General features: G+C 42.2%; 1 protein-coding gene across 1 annotated transcript in view; it reads left to right on the top strand.

The window, feature by feature from the left end:
* Positions 1-21,262, top strand: part of FREM2 (FRAS1 related extracellular matrix 2) — a 167,530-nt gene that overhangs the window by 94,694 nt on the left and 51,574 nt on the right. The window contains exons 5-6 of the mRNA XM_043577721.1: positions 2,068-2,193; positions 3,292-3,543. Coding sequence (XP_043433656.1) covers positions 2,068-2,193; positions 3,292-3,543 — 378 coding nt within the window. The remainder of the gene's footprint in view (positions 1-2,067; positions 2,194-3,291; positions 3,544-21,262) is intronic.

A 21,262-nucleotide genomic window follows, 5' to 3' on the forward strand; every position in this document is an offset into this window, starting at 1 on the left:
TTTGTTTATTTTCTTCCTCTTTCCCAACCCCAAATAAAATGAAAACTCCGTAAGATCAGGAATTTTGTCTCCTTCCATATCCCCTCTGCCTAGTAGGAATGTCTGGCAAGTAAAAGTCACCCAACCAATGTTTGATAAAAGAATAATTAGTTATAAAACCTTATATCCACCCATCATTTTTTTAGTGGTACCATTTTTTAAATTGGTGTATCAGTGAGAATCTCAGAAGAAATAAACCACATGCTCATTTTTTTTAATGTTTATTTTTGAGAAAGAGAGAGAGAGAGAGGGAGAGAGACAGAGTAAGTGGGGGAGGGGCAGAGAGAAAGAAGGAGACACAGAATCTGAAGCAGTCTCCAGGCTCTGAGCTGTCAGCACAGAGCTTGACGCGGGGCTTGAACTCACAGACCACAAGATCGTGACCTGAGCCGAAGTCAGATGCTCAACTGACTGAGCCACCCCGGCACCCCCACATACTCATTTTTTTATGTAATAGCTTAAATTACATTAAGTAATTTTAAAAGAATGTAATAATATGACTATTTACAACATTGAGGTCAAAGATTAGGAAACCACCAGGCATGGTAAAGTGCCCTAAGGAATAAGAGTGGGCACCATTACCACCTCTAGGCCTGAGGGAAAGGGAAGAAGACGTTAGCTGAGCCCAGAGAGTGAGCTAGAGAGTTCAGTGGGCACCATGACCTTTACTTGGGGGGAAGGGGTGCGGTCAGCCCTGAACCCTGAGGGAGCCAGGGGAATGAATGGCACAGACCCCATTCTGCTCTTGACCTCCAAGTCCTGCCTGTGCTTCCCTTTGGCTGACCCAACTGGAAGCCAGACCACAAGGGAAACCTTTGATGTGGTTCACAGTAGTCAGCTCCTGGGGGACAGGGCAGGGTGGAGAGGACGGAACACGGACCTCGAGCGGCTTGTGTCTCCTTTTCCAGTGGTCTTTTATAATCATGAAAAGCAAAGTGGCTTACTGTTTTAAAAATAACCATGAAGCGTTTTTTTTATGTGTTTGTGAGACTTTCAGTGAAACAGACTCCCAGTCAAATACCAAAGTATCTATTAGGAGTTATCATGTCAAATTATTGAACTAAATGTCATCCTGAACTAAACATAGCTTCACATTGAACTGTATTTTCAACAATTTAATTATGTCATTCTGTTATTTAGTGTGCCTTTCAACTACCTTAAAAATGAATCATTTAGACTTATTATAAAAATATAATATTGTATACTCTGCATTGTTATTTGTCTAGGAGTGGAAGAAAACCACACGTATGGTCCTTATAGCTGATAAATAGACTTGAGATAAGAAGAGTACTAGAGTTGGGGGGCTTGAGTGGCTCAGTCGATTAAGCGTCCAACTTCCACTCAGCTCATGATCCTGCAGCTCACGGGTTCGAGCCTAGCATCGGGCTCTGTGCTGACAGCTCAAAGTCTGGAGCCTGCTTCAGATTCTTTGTTCTTTCTCTGCCCCTCCCCAGCTCATGCTCTGCCTCTCTCTCTCTCTGTCTCTCTCAAAAATAAACATTTTTTTAAAAACTTAAAAAAAAAAGGGTACTAGAGTTAGACATTACAAGGTTTGAGTTTTAATTTTGACTTAGCCAGAAAGAGACCTTTGCAAATAAGTTCAACTCTCTGGTTTCTTCATCTGTAAAGTACGAGGTAGGACAGGGTGACTTCCAAGGTCTCGTCTGCCTCTAAAATTTGTCTACACCATTGGAAGGTGTTGATCTGTCAAGTGAACAAAGCTGTGTTTAAAGGAAGTATGTCAGCAGCATTTATTAATTGAGGAAAAAAGCAATTACCAGAGATTTTTATCTATGTATCTATTTTTGCAATGTTGAGTCTTATTTCGAGGCTAGGAATTCACTGGCCCAGAGCCTGCATGCTTTATACCTGCTTTTGCCCCCCTCTTCTCTTTCCTTCCCTTCACACGGTGGCATTCTCAAAGAACACGCAAGTGGGAAAGTTGACGATTAGAGCAATGTTAATTTGCATAGGATTGCTGAAGTTCAGATAAAAGTAATAGTGACTGTGATTGTGTGTTCTCTTTAGAGTCCACTGTATTTATTCCCCAGTCGGAATACTCCGTTGAAGAAGATGTGGGTGAGCTGTTCATTCCCATCCGAAGAAGTGGAGACGTGAGCCAGGAATTGATGGTGGTCTGTTATACGCAACAAGGTAGCTTGACTTGCCAATGAACTGAACTGTCCCTGCAAAGACATAGAAATAAGCCTCTTTGACATGTTGGAGCCAGAACATTATGCCTTGAGGGGTATGTTTTATTATTCCAGTTTTCATAAAGAAAAAAGCTGCACTTCCCCAGGAGTCTTCCTGCACTGTTACACTTCTGGGGACCTCTTCCAAGAGGGCCTCGAAGGACTGCTGTTACCTATCAAAATACATCTGATTCTTGTGGTTGCTTTATCCTAACACTCAAAGCCATTTGGAATGTAAGAAATTGAAGCCCCCTTGCCCCACCCAGCCCTGATCAAGTGGGAGAGAGTTATTTAAAAAAGAGAGGGACAGAGACAAAGAAATGCATACTCAAAAGAAAATCATTGTAAACTCGTTTGAAACTCATTTCAACCGAATTTCAAAATGTTTCTTCTGCTCATTAGTGAGCCTCCTCTGAAAGATGATTTTATGTAATACCAAATTAAAATTAATATATAATATTCATCAATATACTAAATACTTTCCTAGGAAACAGGTAGATTTTTTAAAAATGTACAAGAAAAGGTCAAAAGGTCATATGTGCAGTTGATATCTGAGCATTCATGAAAATTCCCATTAATGTGTGTGTGTGTGTGTGTGTGTGTGTGTGTGTGTACGAATTGGAAGATAATAAAGAATAGTGGTCAGAAACACAGACTACAGGGTCAGCCTTGGGCTCTGGGTGATTTAACCTCTGTAAACCCCAATAGCGTGGTTGAGAGGATTAATCAGGCAATGCATGTAAAGCACTTGGCACTTTGCCTGCACACAGTAAGCATTTGAATAGTAGAAGCTATTATTTTGTAATATTGTGTTGTTCTGAAAGACCAGTGGCAGGAAGTAGAGGAGAAAACACTGGAAATGTAATACTCTTTGTATGCTTGAGACCACTGTGAAGGTGACGCGTAATGCTAGAATACCATGTAGGTGCTATGGTAATTTCCAGGGAGGTTCACGTATACACATTGACCGTGAAGATGTTGCATGTGAAAATAATCATTTCTGGAAACGCGCTTGTGTAATATGTTCTACATAAACACCTTTTGGATTCTCTGTCCCCAGGTACGGCAGACGGAACTGTGCCGACGTCGGTGCTGTCCTACTCAGATTACATATCCAGACCCGAAGACCACACCAGTGTCATCCACTTTGACAGACATGAGCGTGAAAAAACGTGTCGCATCGTTGTTATTGACGACTCCCTGTATGAAGAGGAGGAAACATTCCATGTCCTTCTGAGCGTGCCCATGGGCGGGAGGATTGGATCAGAATACCCAAGGGCTCGGGTTACAATCGTCCCTGACAAAGATGATGGTAAGTGCTAATTTACTTGAAAGTTATTCCTCCTACCAGGCAGAACAACATCAGGCACAACCTTCTAGACAGAAAAATAAGAGCGTGAGAGAATTATGCACATTCGTATTATGCTTGGTTTCATAGTGGGACTAAGTTTCAAAGTTGGCCGCATCAATCCATTTGGCTTTCTTGATTTAATGTTTTTAAAAGGCAAAAGTCACACCTATGTACGCTTTCTCCCTCTGTACAGTTTTCTTTTATAATGCTGCTTACTGCTAGGTGATGAAATTGTTCCAGTCTCATGAGGAAGAATGGAAGCGATAATCAATTTAATTTATTTCCTTTTTGTTTGTTTTGCCTTGCTTTTATTTATTTATTTTTTTTAATGTTTATTTTTGAGAGACAGAGAGAGTACAAGTGGGGAAAGGGGGCAGAGAGAGAAGGAGACACAGAATCTGAAGCAGGCTCCAGGCTCTGAGCTGTCAGCACAGAGCCCGACCCGGGGCTTGAACTCATGAACCATGAGATCATGACCTGAGCTGAAGTCAAAGGCTTAACCGAGTGAGCCACCCAGGTGCCCCTGTTTTGTTTTGCTTTTAAAAGTTTATAGTTTCGGGGCGCCTGGGTGGCGCAGTCGGTTAAGCGTCCGACTTCAGCCAGGTCACGATCTCACAGTCCGTGAGTTCGAGCCCCGCATCAGGCTCTGGGCTGATGGCTCAGAGCCTGGAGCCTGTTTCCGATTCTGTGTCTCCCTCTCTCTCTGCCCCTCCCCCGTTCATGCTCTGTCTCTCTCTGTCCCAAAAATAAATAAACGTTGAAAAAAAAAATTTTTTTAATAAAAAAAATAAAATAAAAAAAAATAAAAGTTTATAGTTTGCAGTATTAATCTCAGTATTTGAACTTGTTTAACAAAGAAACCCGTCAGACAAGGCTGTTAATAAACAAATAACTTGGGGCACATGGGTGGCTCAGTCAGATAAATGTTTGACTTCGGCTCAGGTCATGATCTCACAGCTTGTGGGTTCTAGCCCCACGTCGGGCTCTGTGCTGACAGCTCAGAGCCTGGAGCCTGCTTCGGATTCAGTGTCTCCGTCTCTCTCTCTGCCCCTCCCCTGCTCACACTCTGTCTCTCTCTCAAAAAATAAATAAACATTAAATAAATGAATAATATAAAATAAATGAATAGCTAGAAAGATAATAAACATATAGAAAATAAAATCCCACAGGTAGCTCCCTGCACCAAAAAGGGAGGGGGGGAGGGGGTTATCTTAGAGGGAAACTCAATTATCATGAAATAATCCCGCTTTGGGAATAGAAAACGGAGAAGGTCTTATTGTCCCAGCTCAAGAAATAGTTTGTGCCTTGAGAAAAGAGAACCAGGGGGACGATTGTGAGTAACCCCTTGAGGAACAGAGAGAGCAGCAAACCGAGAGGACCTCCCCCCGCACCGCCACCCACTACTTGGAATATTTTTCTCTCCCTCATAGTCGATTAAAGAGGAAGAAGTTGGGTGGATGAATCTTTTGGCTCGGAGAGGAGCTGGAAGAGAGTCAAAATGTTTTCATTCCAAATAACATGAAGACTCAGGGAAAAGATTATAACCTACCAGGGAGGGTCTTTGACAGTTAAGAGACAGTTAAGTTAAAAGGATAGTAACGTGGCTTGTGAGCTTATACTCTGTGCCAAACACAGCCCTGGGTCCTCTGTACATCATCCTCCTGACAATCCCCTGAAATAGATCATGTCTTTTTTTTTTTATGAAAACGTTTAAAACCACTAGTGACAAAAATTAGGAATGATTTTATCAAGAGGTATTTGAAGGAAGTGTTGATTCTGCTATCACTTAAATGATGTCCGGTTGCTTTAGCTTATTTGTCTATAAACTAATAAGCAATTCTATTCTGTATTTAAATAAAGTACAGAAATTTTATTTTAAATGGTCTTAGAGAGGAAGCCAGGCAGCCAAAACAGAGTTACTAGTCCACACTAAACACCTATCTGCTATCTAGATATTTATCTATTTCTGTTAACGTAGGTAGAAAGATCGTGAGATTTAATTTAGAAATAGTAAATATAATTAACGATTACTTCAGCTCAGTTTGTTTTGTTGGCAAAAAATCTTTCCCATTTGGATTTTTGTGGGATGTACGTGGGGAAACAATAAAGGTACACAAAGAAACCATTATTTATTAAGCGCCAGGCATTTTCATAGGTACAGAGCTAAATCGTTTCAAGGGTGAAGGGTGATGTCATGATCCCTGTTTTACTATGGCAAGACTGAGTCTTAGAGAGGCCAACTGACTCAGGCTGACTTGAATTTACAAAGTTAGTACACTACAAAGTTACTATCGGGGCCCCAAATACATGACTTTTCTACCCTGTCACTGGTATCTAGGGGTGACGAGTTTGTGGAAACCATTGGTATGATGTCTACTATTACATAATATTTGTAAAATACTTTATTATTATGAATGCTTCACTGAGCTTCCCATTCCCTGGTGTAGGCAGCAGAAGTGGTATTCTGAGTGGGGTAACTAAAGCTCCGAGAGCTGTTTGCCCCAGAATAGGGCTGGGGGGTTTGGGGCCACAGGCTTTGATTTCAAGGCTCCAGAACGCCACGCAAGCATTGGACCAGCAGACTGTCAGGAATGCTATCAGGAACCATCTTCATTTCTTCATTCCCCCAACCCCTTTTATGTCTCCTTCTGTTTTCTCTCTTCTGTCTCTTCCCTTCTGCTTCTAACACCACTACTCTAGTCCAGAGAGACCCTTTCCATCTCACATGTAGATTATCGTGAATTCACAGGTTTCACATCCTGGTGTGTCTTCCCTTGCAAACCCTTGTTCCCACTGCCAATTTAATCTTTCTTAAACTCGAGTCCATGCCTCCCCTCAACACAAAACCATTGACGGCAAAATGTTACCACCATCAGGAGGATGGGAACATTCCCCTTTCCTCACCCAAGGGCCAATAATGCACAAGAGGGAAAAAAATAAAGCATTGCTTCAACTGTGCTCGTGGTATAACAGTGGAGAAACCTCTAAAGACTGAAGTTATTTCTAAATTAAAAGCAAGATTTATAAATGTTATTCAACAAATATTGCAGTTATTTTCTTAAAAATATAACGGTCTGTCTGGTCAGGATAAGGAAGGAAAAAAAAAAGAAAGGAAAAGGAAAGAAAAGAAAGGAGAAGAGGGGCACCTGGGTGACACAGTCGGTTGATCTTGCGACTTCGGCTCAGGTCATGATCTCACAGTTTGTGAGTTCGAGCCCCACACTGGCCCTGCGCTGACAGCTCAGAGCCTGGAGCCTGCTTCGGATTCTGTGTCTCCCTCTCTCTGCCTCTCCCCAACTCATGCTCTCGCTCTCTCTGTCTCTCAAAAATAAATAAACGTTAAAAATAAGTAAATAGGAAGGAAGGAAGGAAGGAAGGAAGGAAGGAAGGAAGGAAGGAAAGACAGTGAGGTAGACACAGAGAGAGCGGGTCTCAAGAGAACAAACAAAGTCAGACTGAGAAGGAAGAATAGGACAGTCCAGGAAATTAGCGGAAGAAATGAAAGAGCTTCATATCTAAGGAGGAAAGGAAAGGACAATCCAGATGAAAAAAGACTAGAGACAAGTCTCCAGAATAAACCACTTCTGCACATCCTGTATCCATTTGGGCAGTGAGTCTCTCCCTCCACAGTTCTTCAAAATGCCACTAGCAAAATGAACGCTGCTTACAGCTCTTCAACCGCTTTCTTTTTAAGTCTTCAGAAGCTCAGCTCTGAGACTACTATGACCTATCAGAAGGAATTATTCCCTGGACCACGTAGCACGCACAGCAGATGGCACAAACTCTTCCTGAGGCTTAATCTCCACCCTGACGTGGAAGTTGTGGGGATCGAGCTTGTATTCAGTGCAATAAGCAACCGTTTGAGGATGGCTTCCACGCTTCGCTTATCCACTGCTGCCTCCCCACAAAGTTCTTTTGGGTGAAGTATTTCAGAGACCATCCCACTGGCTAAGTGATCATTTATAGTACTCGTTCAGTGAGATTTTCTGATGTGTGTAAAATCAGTGCTGATTACTACATCAGATACCGACCCTTGGCGAGATTAACAATATCGACCTACAGTGCTTAGGACCTGCACTCGGACCTCAACCTTTCCTTCTCATTGACTCATCACAGTTTGTTTCCTCCTTAACTATTAGCAGCATCGTTTTCTTTCTTTCTCGTTTCTTCCTGTGCTAGGTAGGACTTTTACTATAATGTTGCATAGAAGCAGTGGAATAGGCATCCATGGGGATATCTTTTTGTTGTTTTCTGACCTTCTGGGTCTTTTTTCGGACTTGAAAGGAAGTATTTAGAATGTCCCACCATTTGGAATCATGTAGGCTATAGGATTCTAGTAACATTTTGTTGGGTTAAGAAAACACCCAATCTGACGAAAGCTTTTAGCAGAAGTGAGTCAAATCTTATCCCATCAAATTTTCTGCATCTATTGAAATTATCATGTAGTCTTTTTTTCCCCTTCAGCCTATTCACGCTATGACTTGCACTTTTAGATGCACTAGCCTTAAGCCACATGTACATGCTTGAATAAACTTCCTCTTTCATGACCTATTTTTTTATAAACTGCTAGGTTAAATTTGAGAATATTTTATTTAGTACTTTTGCACCTATGTTTATGAATGAGATTTAAGTTTGTTGATTCGTCTGGCTTTAGATTGGAAAGGAGTCAAGTGAGAGAATCAAGTGCCTCACTTTCTACATGTGAATTTTCTGGTTCGAACCTGTCTCGTTTGTTACACTGACTATTCACCCATTCCTCACGTTGGCCACCATCCAGAAAACTGCACATGCGTGAAGAATAAATGCAAAAGTGCAAAAGACACAGACAACAGAAAACACCCTATTTGTTTCATCTGGCGAATTCCTATCCTTACCATTTGCTTGACTTTCAAAGCCAGAAAGTATCTTCCAGTAAGAGACTTAGTGTCTTTCAGCCAAGTTGTATCTCCCATGTCCGTTTTGTACTCCCCAACATACTGTAGCTGACCTTAATTTTCATCACTTAACAAGAGGTCTTTCTGTTTCTCTGTTGAAAGATCTTTTTTTTTTTAGTTTATTTGTTAATTTTGAAGGGTGGGGGAGGAGCAGAGAGAAAGGGAAAGAGAGAATCTCAAGCAGGCTCTGCACTGTCAGCATGGAGCCTGATGTGGGGCTCGAACCTGTGAACCATGAGATCTTGACCAGAGCTGAAACCAAGAGTCGGACACTTAACCAATTGAGCCACCCGGGTGCCCCTGAAAGTCATCTTAATACTACCATATACTTCTCCACACAAATATCACAAAGAGAAATATGGAAATGAAAATGTCTTTTCCTTTCTTCCATGAATCAAAATGTCTTGAGGATATATATTTGCTACTATAAGCCATTAATCTTCCTGTGTTAGGACAAAACCCTTTGGTTTGGCATCTTTATTTTTTTTATTTAACCCCTTAATTTTCATTGATGTCCTGTATTGTGGGAAAAGCACCACAAGGTCTCTGAAGATGACATAGAACAAAAAAATAAATACTCCTTTGCCCTCAGAAAGCTTTCACTGTAATGAAGAAACAAGGAAAGCGCATATTGAACACATCCACCAACAGAATTATTCCCCAGAAAATGCGTAATTAACTATACACAAATAAGACGGTGTCATCTATTTCAAAGAAGTTCAAAGTTTGTTAACTTAAAATTTTTTTTAACTTAAGGATGTAACATTTTTTAACCTAATAACGTACAGCACAAGTTTCGCTTTAGTAAAAGAAGAGAATTTCCACTTTAAAGTTTCCTTGGCATAACTCGAGAGATGGAATCTCTGGATAGTGTCGTATTGTTTACTGTGTATTCACTAGTTCAGCAATATTTTGTGAGAATCCAATATTCACTCTAATCATTCAAAGACATGTAAACTGAGCACCTCTGTTCTAGCGACTGCTGGGTGCAAAAGCAAACAAAAGAACCACAACTTCCAAACCCCTGGGCTTTTCACACTTTGGGGGATACACAGAGAAGTGAACACGCAAGCATAAAATAAATGTGATAAGTGTTCTGCCAGGAAGGGACATCTTTCCCAGCCCAGGTTCAGAAAGGGAGTGTTTTTGTTTTTTGTTTTTAACATTTATTTATTTATTTGAGAGACAGAAAGAGACAGAGCGTGAGCAGGGGAGGGGCAGAGAGTGAGGGAGTCACAGAATCTGAAGCAGGCTCCAGGCTCTGAGCTGTCAGCACAGAGCCCAACACAGGGCTTGAACTCACCAACTGAGAGATCATGACCCGAGCCAAAGTCAGACACTTAACCGACTGAGCCACCCCAACGCCCCAGGAAAGGATTCTTAAAAAACATGATGTCCTAGCTGGAATTTGAGGGCAGTACCAGAGTACCCCAGGGAAGAAAGAAGGGAAGTATTCCGGGGAAGCAACTCTCAAGTGCACAGGCTGAGTGCAAGTGATGAGTCCAGGGGGCAGTATGAACGTAACAAAACTCTACAGCCCAAAGGTGTGAATAACAAAGACGATTGGAGAAATGGAGAAGAGGTCAATCTCAGAGGACCAGGCTGGCATGTAGACAAGTTGTGTCTTATTGTTGAAATAGAAGTAGGGAATGACTAACAGGCTTTAATTTAAGTAGAATGACAAAATCAGATTCATATCTTAGAAATATCACTCTGCCTGAAATGTAGAGGATAGATTGAGCTGCTCAGGAAGCTGTTGGAGAAATGCAGGTGATAGGTGCAGTGGCCTGAACAGGTTGGTTGGATGAGGATGAAGGGACCAGGAGGCATCCAAGAGATATGCTGGGAAAGAATGGGCATGACATGGTGATTGACTGGACAGGAAAGTCCGAAGAATGACGCTTTAACTTCTAGCTGGGGCAGTTGTGCTAAGACTGGTCCAGTTCACCAAGATAGAGTGAGCATAGGAAGAACATGAACAATGAGTTCATTTAGAGCATGTTAGTTTGAAGAGCCTGTGTGATTTCAAAGTACTACCCATGGAGTAGGAGAATGGAGATATGGGTCTGGACATTAGGACGGAACTATGCTCTAGAGACATTGTTACATGTTATGTCTGTTGATAATAACAAAGTCATGGGAGAAGATAAGATTGTTTAATGGCTCCCATATGATTTATAACATGGGCATATTTTACTCAGTTCTCTTATCTTAAAAAACAGAGTGCATTTCATGAATGCTAAGGAGAGAACGGGAAAGAGAAAGGTAGTCCCTAGAAGGGTACGACAATCCCAGTCAAGAAAGTGTTAGAAAGTTTTATTCATGTCTCTAATACTCAGTTTCCATGAGTAAAATGGCGATATTAATTTTACATATTTTTTTTCATTTTAAAAGTTGACGTCTTATGAGTATGTTTTGCCTGTCATGTACATATTTATAAATGAAAACAATACTGCGAGCCCTGAAGTACTTTCATCTTGGAGAGAGGAAATAATGCTGGCTTAATGGGGAGAAAGGCAAATTATATGCATGCACGATAATACCGATACATACCAATAGTTGTCACTTCTGAACACTCACTATGTGCCAAAAATTTTACATGAATTACCTAGTTAAATCTAAAAACAACTCTGTGGAATAGGTAGGTATCTCTTCTACTTGGCAGATGGAGAAACTAGACTCAAGCTAAAAAAAAAATTGCTTAAGAACACGCAGATGTAAAGTGTTGGATATATGTCCTAAACTTAGGTCTGTTTAACTCAGAATCGATGTGCTTCGTCATTAGGCTATAATGAATCCTGAAACTCATCAAGTGGATTAAAATGTAAGTAATACCTAGTGACATAACTGAAGGGAGGCCATTGACATGGAATCTAGAAAAGAATAAACACAGGTCCGTACTGGTAGGGAGGGAAGGTGTGTTGTTCTGAGGGTGGCCAATGTCTCACTCATTAAAAATTACGTAACTGGAGTAGGGAGAATGTTCCAGCCTGTTACGTAGTCTGGATGAAATACTCATCCCGACTTTCCAACACCCTCTGCTCTGACCGCTGTGTCTGGTACAGCACAGGTACAGCAGATGGCAAATCATCTAACCATTCCCTGACTAATAAGAAATAAATTTTTTGTAACTTTGTAACTCAGAGCAATCAGAATTTTAGACAGTGAATTGGTTCTCCAAAGCTAGATGGTTCCTCAAGTAAGTAATGAGATGGGGTTTCGGTGCCTGCACAGTAGAGAATCAAGAACGACGCCGGAAGCAACTTTTTTAGGTACCAGTATCCGAGGATCTCACCCAGAACCACGGGTCACTCTCTGTGGTCTGAGAGTAGAGCAGGGGTTCAAAGTGCAGCAACACGTCTGATAAAATCTGCGTTGAATCTTTAAGAAGCTAACGCCTTCCTTGTGTTTGGGAAAGACTTCCACACGAGCTATACACTGACACAAGAATAATGCCGTCCTTTTGTGCAGCTCTTCTAAACATCCTCCATCAATGTCCTTAACGCGCACAACTTCAGGAATGGTTGCAGCATTTGTTCACTGGGAAGAGTGTTAAGTCAGGGCTAGCAGTATTTCACTAATCTTTGCTGTCAGTCTTTGGAAGGTAATTAAGGAATATTCAAGCTTCCATTTTCTGCTTTTGTGTGACAGCCCGCAGGGGTTTTCGCTAAAGTGACTGGCTTCCTCGACCACCCTAGGCAAATTACCATTCTAGATTTGAGCCAGGAGCATGTAAGAGGCAGCGTGGTGAGCCCTATGGTAAATGTAACTCAATTCAATGCTGTTCAAAAGCTTACTGACACGAGAAAAGCTTTCTCGACAGTAAGCCTACTTTATCGGGGGGAAAAAAAACATTTCTGATACTAGAAAAATACATCGTGGTATGGAATGTGGGTGAAATATGTTTTATTCATTTGTGCTGAGCTGAAAGACCTGGTCTCCATCGTTTTTCTTCTCTAATACCATTATTTGATTAGGGTAAGCTCCAGTTAAGTAATGCCAGGCCAGTCATTGTCAGGAATGGCCAAGTTCAATTAAAGTAACAGCTTGACAAAACAAAGTCACATTCTGGTTTAGTAATGCTTGAGTTAGAACAATATTAAAAGTCAAGACATGGGAAATGAGTTTCTAACTGCTTAGAATATTAATGTATTGCAGCCATTAGCAGACTATTTAAAATAGTTGATGATGATTATATCAAAAATTTAAAAAAAAAAAAAAAGGGGCGCCTGGGTGGCGCAGTCGGTTAAGCGTCCGACTTGAGCCAGGTCACGATCTCGTGGTCCGGGAGTTCGAGCCCCGCGTCGGGCTCTGGGCTGATGGCTCGGAGCCTGGAGCCTGTTTCCGATTCTGTGTCTCCCTCTCTCTCTGCCCCTCCCCCGTTCATGCTCTGTCTCTCTCTGTCCCAAAAATAAATAAACGTTGAAAAAAAAATTAAAAAAATAAAAATAAAAATAAATAGTTGATGATGCTAACTAAGGATTTAGTGAATGCCAATGGGTGTTCAGTGAGTGAAAGGTATTGCCAGAATGATAAAGATTATACCAGGTTTTTCACATGGCAAGGATTCTAGATATAATGATGTAAATATTATACACTTTGGAAATAGCAATAGAATAAAATAGCAAAAATGAAATATCCTGCTGTACGAAAAAAAATTGAATCTCACATACACACACACAGAGTAAATGTTTGTTATGCATTTACAGAGTGTGACAAGTGGGGACTACAGGGACATTTATGACATAGACCAGAATCTCACAATGCTTATGGTCTATTTGGTAGGAAAAAAAACCTAAGTGCATAAAATGTTAAAGGAGAATGATTCATTTCAATAATAATTTGGAACAGAAAAAAAGACTCAGAAAGCAGAGTGGGATTAAAGGCAGTTGCATGATCACTCTGTGAGTCAGGAGAGGAAGAGAGAAAGGCTTTAACAGGCAGAAAAGTTTCAGGTGAATGGAGAACAGAGCCAAGTATTCCAAGATTACACGAGTGAAAGCTTGAGGGAGGGAAAGGCTTTGAGAGCAGGGGACAATCCATTTTGGCCAGGTTTGGCCTTTTCCGAGAAAGGTTGAGTGCCCATCTCCTTTGATTGACCCTTAGACCAAGGCTGTAGATACACTTTACTGTTGTCCAGTCAAGGAATCCTGAACACTCCATTTGTCTTCTTGGGTCTGTTTTCCTCATTTGAAACATGAGCGTGTTATCACCTGGATTTCTTACCTTGCAGAATTGTTGTGAAGACCGAACATGATCTGTATGAAAGCACTTTAAAACGTAGCTAAAGAAAAGAAAGGTGGGCATCATGAGTCTGAAAAAGAGGTTCGAAGCATACCGGGGGTGACATTGAATGAGATAAGGAGTTCTGAATTTATTGGGTAGGGAGCACCGGAAGTGTTTGAACAAGAGCGTGCAATAATCAGAGCTGTATTGGGAGGTTATTAACTAGAAAGAAATGCATGTGAACAGAATTGGAACCTGAAGCGTAGAGTGAGATGGTGAGGCTAGAAAGGAAACAACCTACTGTTATAGATGCCTGCTATGACTTGGACCTCATGCATGTCGGAGGGAGGAGGGGACTTTTTAAAAAACTTTGTGCTTGACAGGCTCAAAGTAGGGAGGTGTACCATTCATTATAGGAGGTTAGATGAGGGAACCAGCTGGAAGAAAGGAGGTTGGAAGAAGATGAGAAATTCTGTTTCAACACACCAAGTTCAGGTTAGCTATGCGACGCCATTGAAACTGGGCAATAGACCTCCATAAATATGGAACTGACTAAGCCGGAATTAAGGATTTAGGTTGCATGTGGTGTCGTGCACCAGATGGTCATAACTGAAGTCAGAAGGATGCAGGGGGTCCACGAGAAAGAGAGGGGAGGGTGAAAGGATAGATGACCATGTAGTACAATTTCACATGTATTTCCAATAAGTCAAGTGTGTAAAGTAGAATAATGAAAGGTTATTAGAATGTATGTCTATTAAATAATATACAGATTGGGGGGGGGAGCTGTTACATGCAAATTAATAATTAAGTATCCCTTGTTATATAACAAGAAAATTGCAGGAATGTGCAAAATGACGCACGTTATTGGAATTACCAAACAATAAGTACACTTTTAGGCCCTTTAAACTGGTTTTAAATGTTGCCGCTTTTTAAAATAACTAACATTAAAGTAGCGTGGTTTAGTTCCCTCATTTTATACTTTTCAGTTAAATTGAAGCCATCTGCGATAAAAAGTTTACTTCATATCGTTTTTTTTTTTTTTAATTATAATGGTTTCTGGAGGGTGTTGCAAGAATTATAGGCTTCATTCATTTCTAGCAAACTCCAGAGTGGGAGAGGGTAAGGGAAAGAGCGTTTGTGGATGTGAATGAGCGGGTCATTCACTAAATCTGAGTAGGAGGGTCCAGAGAAGTGAGGCTTGGTCTTTGGTTGGACCCTCAGCGTCCCTGTTTGCGGTCCCGTCGACCTGATTCTGAACCTGGCTGGCCCCAGAGCCCAGCAGGCCCCAGGGCCCAGCAGGCCAGCCGTAGACAGGGAACAGCCCCACAGCGGGCTGAGGCTCAGGGGCATGTATTAAAATACGGCAAATGAACCAGGGTCCCAAGGGACTTCATTAGCAACCGAAGTACATTTGACTCACCCTGTTATGGTCAGCGGCTCTGAAGGACTTGGGTAGTGTACTGTTGCCAACTCCCCTGGTCTTTCCTGAACTGTTGATACAATGCACTGCTCGCAGCAGGGAAGGCATGAAGGGCTTCCGTCCACCACACACACGCACACTTGGCAAGCAGCCACTTGCATCTCTCCCGCGAGGCACATGAAAGCATTCACCCCCCATTACCAGAAAAGACAGAGGCTCCAGAGCTCTCTACGAGAACAGCTAACCATTTTGTATCATTTACACTGAAGAATGACCTTATGGCCGCAAGAGAGTGAGCACAGGGAGCGGGGCCCGGGGCACAGAGCCAGTCCGCCCAGAAATAAGCTCTCGAGCTCATGGAGTGTAAATTTGCAGGCATGCGTTTGGCCAGGGTGGCTCTAACAGGGTAAGGCTGTGGTACCGAATAGGACCACGCTGGCCACACAATATTCAACTAACCCCTGTCTTTTTTTCTTAGGGCCTCATCGATATCATATACGTCATAAAATAATAATAACTAACGTGAGCCCCTTGTTAGGTGTGCGGAGGCTTTTGTTTGAATTATTTTGTTTCACACACAGACACACAAACTAGGAGCAAGGTTTAATTGTGCCTCAGTGTCATCATCTGTGAGTGGCTAGGTAGCTTGCTCAAGGTCACATGGCTGGTAAAGACTCAGCTAGGCTGACTGCAGGGTCCGTGGCACTAACCATGAGGCTTCCCACCTCATGGAATATACACCGCTGCCTTCTGAGTCTACACTGGACTGCTCGAAGAGAGTGTGAGGTATCCTAATAGAGAACCCGACAAGGTAAAGCAAACCAGATGCTTTTATACGCAAACAGCATCCTGGGAATCCTGGAATAATTAAAATGTTGACAGTTCCAGACATTAGGCATAAGCTATGTACATAAGCTATCTTGGTGCCCCCTTTACCAATTTTAATTCCTCAAGGATCGTTAGGAAAGCATAGTAGTGCATTCCGGTACTTCAGCCGGACAAGGAACAGCATTGCTTTTTCCACATCATTCAGCAACCGGTCCAGGGGAAGGGGTTGCATTTGGAAGGATCGGCGCCCGACTCTCTTGTCAAGTCCTTATGGACAAATGCCGTCTTGTGTTTGTTTGGTCTTTTTCCTGGTTAACACTGAATGCCTGACTCCCATCTCTTCCCCCCGGGAGAGTGGATGCTGGCTATGGAATACCGTCTTGTAGACATCAGAGGGTAAATATTGCTGATTTATGATCACCGAAACCCTGGAAGCAGATCTCTATAAACATCTGTGGGAACCTCAAGATCTCAGTCACAGACAAATTCCATTTTAGTGCTAAAAATCACATACATCTGAGAAATGACTTCTCAGATACTAGACTTCAGATTTTTTTACGGTTAAAATCATTAAAAGAGGTATTACAATAAGGCAGCAAAAGAAAATAGAAGAGATCTCTTAATAAATGTTAAGTTAGCATAAGAAATTGCTAATTATTCGCCAGCAGCAGAGGTCTAGTGTATCCTCTTGTTGAAATCCTAAATCACAAAGAAAATGCCGATACGCCAACAGCTGCAACTTGGCTGAAGGCAGGGCTTCAGAGCCTTGCCCTGCATGTCCCATGATGGAGGGAGAGGCCAGAGTCTGTGAAATCCTACAATGAACTTACAGACGTGTGATCATTTATTTACTGAGTCCAGACAAGGCTCTGTGTACCTGTGGTCTATTGTGGAAACCATGTACTTCATAAATTCCATTTTTGTTAATTTTTTTTTCATGTTTATTTATTTTTGAGAGAGAGAGAGAGACAGAATGCGAGCAGGGGAGGGGCGGAGAGAAAGGGAGACACAGAGTCCGAAGCAGGCTCCAGGCACAGAGCTCAATGTGAGGCTTGAACCCACACACCATGAGATCATGACCTGAGCCGAAGTCGGACGCTCAACCGACTGAGCCACCCAGGCGCCCCATAAATTCCATTATTAAAAGACAGCAGCGTCTCCTTTTACGGTATTGGAATGAGAGATTCAGGAAAAAATTGGAACATAATGTACTATTTTCTGACACTGTTGATCTGCCAGTTCCTTGGTCACTGTACAGATGTGAAACTTCTTAGAGAGTTTGCCTCCTTATAAAACCTGCCACCAACCAAAAGCAGTTCTCTTGGGAATGAGGACTCTTTACAAGGTCACCAGGTTCTCCGTGTACCTCCCTTTCCCCTTACAGAGAGACGTTACCTTTCACAGGATGCAGACAGGTTTTATGAATTCCCTAAGAAGCAGGTCTTCATTCTGTCTTGCTGAAGCAGACTTCTGGACCTTTTTCTCTCCCTTTATTCCTAGTTTATAAATCTTACACCTCCCTTTCTTGTAACCTTAAATCTTCCTTTAAATGAGGTAGAGAACCTTTTTACTGACCCTAGAGAGATACAAGATTGCCCAGTAAAGAATATGGGTAATATCATTGGCTAAAACCAGTGAACTGTATCATTTTTATACCAAATAATTGCGATAATAATCTACGTTGGGAATATAAAATATAGTAAAATGAAAAATTCCTCTTTAGGCCACTTTAAGCACTTAAAATTACGGCTGAAAAATTTCCTTCACACTTCTAGAGAAATCAACACCTTCTTCACCCTTTTTCTAATAAACAGGTCCTCGTTCTGTCACACTAGAACAAACATTTGAGGGGCGCCTGGGTGGCGCAGTCGGTTAAGCGTCCGACTTCAGCCAGGTCACGATCTCGCGGTCCGTGAGTTCGAGCCCCGCGTCGGGCTCTGGGCTGATGGCTCGGAGCCTGGACCCTGTTTCCGATTCTGTGTCTCCCTCTCTCTCTGCCCCTCCCCCGTTCATGCTCTGTCTCTCTCTGTCCCAAAAATAAATAAACGTTGAAAAAAAAAAAAAAAAGAACAAACATTTGAATCATATATGTTCATACGTTTATTTATTTGAAATAGTTGCCGAGCATCTCCAAGGTGCCAGATGCCGTGATAGGGTAAAAGCAACGCGAGATTTGTCCTGCCCTCACCTCGCATATTTATTGCACCCTACTAAGTGCTGGCCACTGTCCAAAGCTCTGAGGACACGGTGGTGAACAAGGTGGGCCCAGTCTGTAGAGGCCAACAGATACAACATGGCAAATGATGAGACCGGGTCCACGTGTAACGGGAGTTTTCAAAGGAGCATCCAGTGTGGCCTCGGTCGGGAAAGGCCAGGTCTCCTCCACACAGAGAACTGGGAAGACTGAGTCATGCGAGTTGGCAGCCCACAAACTGATGTGCATTGTCACATGTCCCCTCAGGCTGTGACAGTCTCAGTTGTGGAGACAACCGCGCTGTCTGGAATGAGCCAAGTCACTGTACAGATCAGCAGCCTCTGAATTTAAACACAGTCCCAGGAAAAAAAAAATTAAATGGTTGGTAGAGCTCTATTAGCTAGCACTTTTTTTTAAAAAGTCCGAACAGTCAGAATATAGGCATTGTGAGAGAGAAAGAGGGCTCTCTTTACACCCCCTAGGGCTGAAATATATCTCAGCTTCAGTTTCCCTGAGGGTGTTTCACAAACAGTCTGTTTCATGGTCCTAGGAAGTATGCCACTGTGGTCAAAATGCCAACAAGAAGCTCATTCTGTCCCTCTTTCTTTTTCCCTTTCTTTCTTTCTTTCTTTCTTTTCTTCCTTCCATCCTTCCTTCCTTCCTTCCTTCCTTCCTTTCTTCCTTTTTTTTTCTTTTTCTTTCAAAAACCATACTTATTCAGAGGGATAATTTTCAAGACCATACTTATTGCCAGGGACAGCTTGAAAAAGCCAAAGGCATAGGACACTTCACATTCTCACTGCCGCAAGGGGACCTTATAAATACAAGATCCGATTGTAAATAGTGTAGGTGTTGGTCTAAGACGCATGGTCCACAGCTCAGTGAACTGAGGGAATACTCCCCACACGATGCGTCAGGGTGGAAAGAGACACCGGATTTTATGCCCACAATCTGCCTCACAAATCTAACTAGCATGCTTTAACTGATGTTTGTCCAGAAGACATATTCTGAAGTTCTTTAAAATGTCGGTGCATGTAAATACCAGTGTGACTGGATCTAGCTCAGTGTACTGAGGGGAAAAATAAACTATGAGCAGGAGAAGATGTTTGATTAATTCTCTGAGGAAAGCTTCATTACCTTGTTCAAAACATCGCATCCCTTGACACTTCTGTGAAGAGGGAAACTCCATCAAGCCCTCGTGTCACAATTACAGAAAACTCAGTAATTCACTTATGCTTGGGATCTTCTCCTTTTTCTTTCTAGGCAGTAAAGGGGAAGTATTAGAGGCACACAAGTTACCATAGGTCTAGTGCCTTTGCTTCTGAAAGAAAGCAAATCAAGAAAACACAAATGAAATAGAGCAGGGCTGGTAGTTCTTGCTCTAACCTGGCTTTTCTCCTGTATTTCTAATCATGGTAAGCAATTTGATCAGCGCTAGACTCCTTTCTCTCACTCCCCACCCCATGTTCCTGACCTGCCTCCTTTATATCCTTGAATACTGTACCTTTACTCTCGTTTCCATGAGAACCGCCACCAGCTGTGCAGCCAGCTCCGTACTTTGCCCAGATTCCTGCAGTGGCTGTCCACCAGTCTCTCTGCTTCCGGTTTGCCCACCCCCAACCTATCCATCCTCCAGACCCCCTGACCGTGCATTTTATCGCTGCCTTCCCCTTCTTGAAACTGAGCGCCTGTCAAGTGGCAGCTTCTGGGATAAGGTTCCAACCCCTCAGCTTGGCACGCAAGGTCCTGTGTGGCCTGGCCGTTGCTTTCTGTTTTTCTCCTTCCCCCGCCACCTCGCCCTGTGCGATGTACCATACGTGCCCACTTGTCTGCAGTCCCTAAATGTGTGAAGCTCTGTGCTGCTTCCTCCGCTCGGAATGCTCTCCCACTCTACCTGCTCACACATTACCTGGCTAACTCACAACGATGCCTCAAAATCCAACTGCTAATAAGAATAATGACTCAGTAGCACGGCTGGCACTTAACTGTGTGAGGGTCATTTGCTGAGCGCTTAATGGCCATTTTCTTATTTTTGTCTTTTAAAAGGAAACACCCACAATTAAGGACCAGGGGAAAGATGGGAGAATAGCCAGAGGAGAGTGGTATTACAGAAGAGAAAGGATAAAGAGATTCAGGAAGACAAGTATGATCCCCCAGCATTAAAATTTGCAGAGATTGGAAAAAAAAAAAAAAAAGGAACACAGATTGGCCATATGCAGTTGAATTTAGCAAAGAGAAGGGCACCAGTCAACTTGGAGAGAGGATTTCTGGATGCTTTGGAGGATTAAACCATGCACCAATAAGTTTCAATGTGAATGGGAGCTGAAAAAGTTAAAGATCACGGATAGTCTTTCAAGTTACTATTCAAGGGAAGGGAAGAGAGGAAAAACTTGCAGGTCAAATAGTGGTGCTTGTGGCTGTGAACTAAGGTGTGATAGCATTGAGGGAAAGATTATTTATGATCATTTGAGTTGGGAAGAAAGAGCGAGGAGATAGATATCATCTGTACCATAAATCATTAGCAAAATCTGGTAGCACAGTTCAAGCAATTAGAACTGCTTTATTCATGGAGGCAGGATATGCTTGGGAAGCCATACTGCCTGGTGTCTAATCCTGGCTCTTATATCTTATAAGATATATCACCTTTCAGTACCAATTTCTTCATATTAACGCCTATTTTCTAGGCCTGTTATGAAGAATAAATAAGTTAGTATATGTAAAGTACTTAGAACACCAGTGTGTTCAGCTGCCATTATTGTTATTGTCATGACGGCTTTTACTGTCTGTTTCAACTACTGGACCAGAAACTGCTTGAAGACAAGGGCTGTGTCTCCATCAGTATGTCCAGCATGGAGCACAGTGCTCAGCCATAAGAGGTGTTCAATAAATATGTAATAAATGAAAGGATAAATGCCTAGAGACAGCAGGCTGACCAGGGCTACCTTTCTTAATAGTCTTACCATCACTTACTATTTTTTATAAGGTGGAAAAAAGACAAAAAAAGAACAGAGCTCTATTTATTTAAAAAAATACATTTCGTGTGTTTATAAAATGCTACAGCAAGAACAAAATCTGTAT

Source organism: Prionailurus bengalensis, chromosome A1, assembly GCF_016509475.1.
Source record: "Prionailurus bengalensis isolate Pbe53 chromosome A1, Fcat_Pben_1.1_paternal_pri, whole genome shotgun sequence".
NCBI lineage: Eukaryota > Metazoa > Chordata > Mammalia > Carnivora > Felidae > Prionailurus > Prionailurus bengalensis.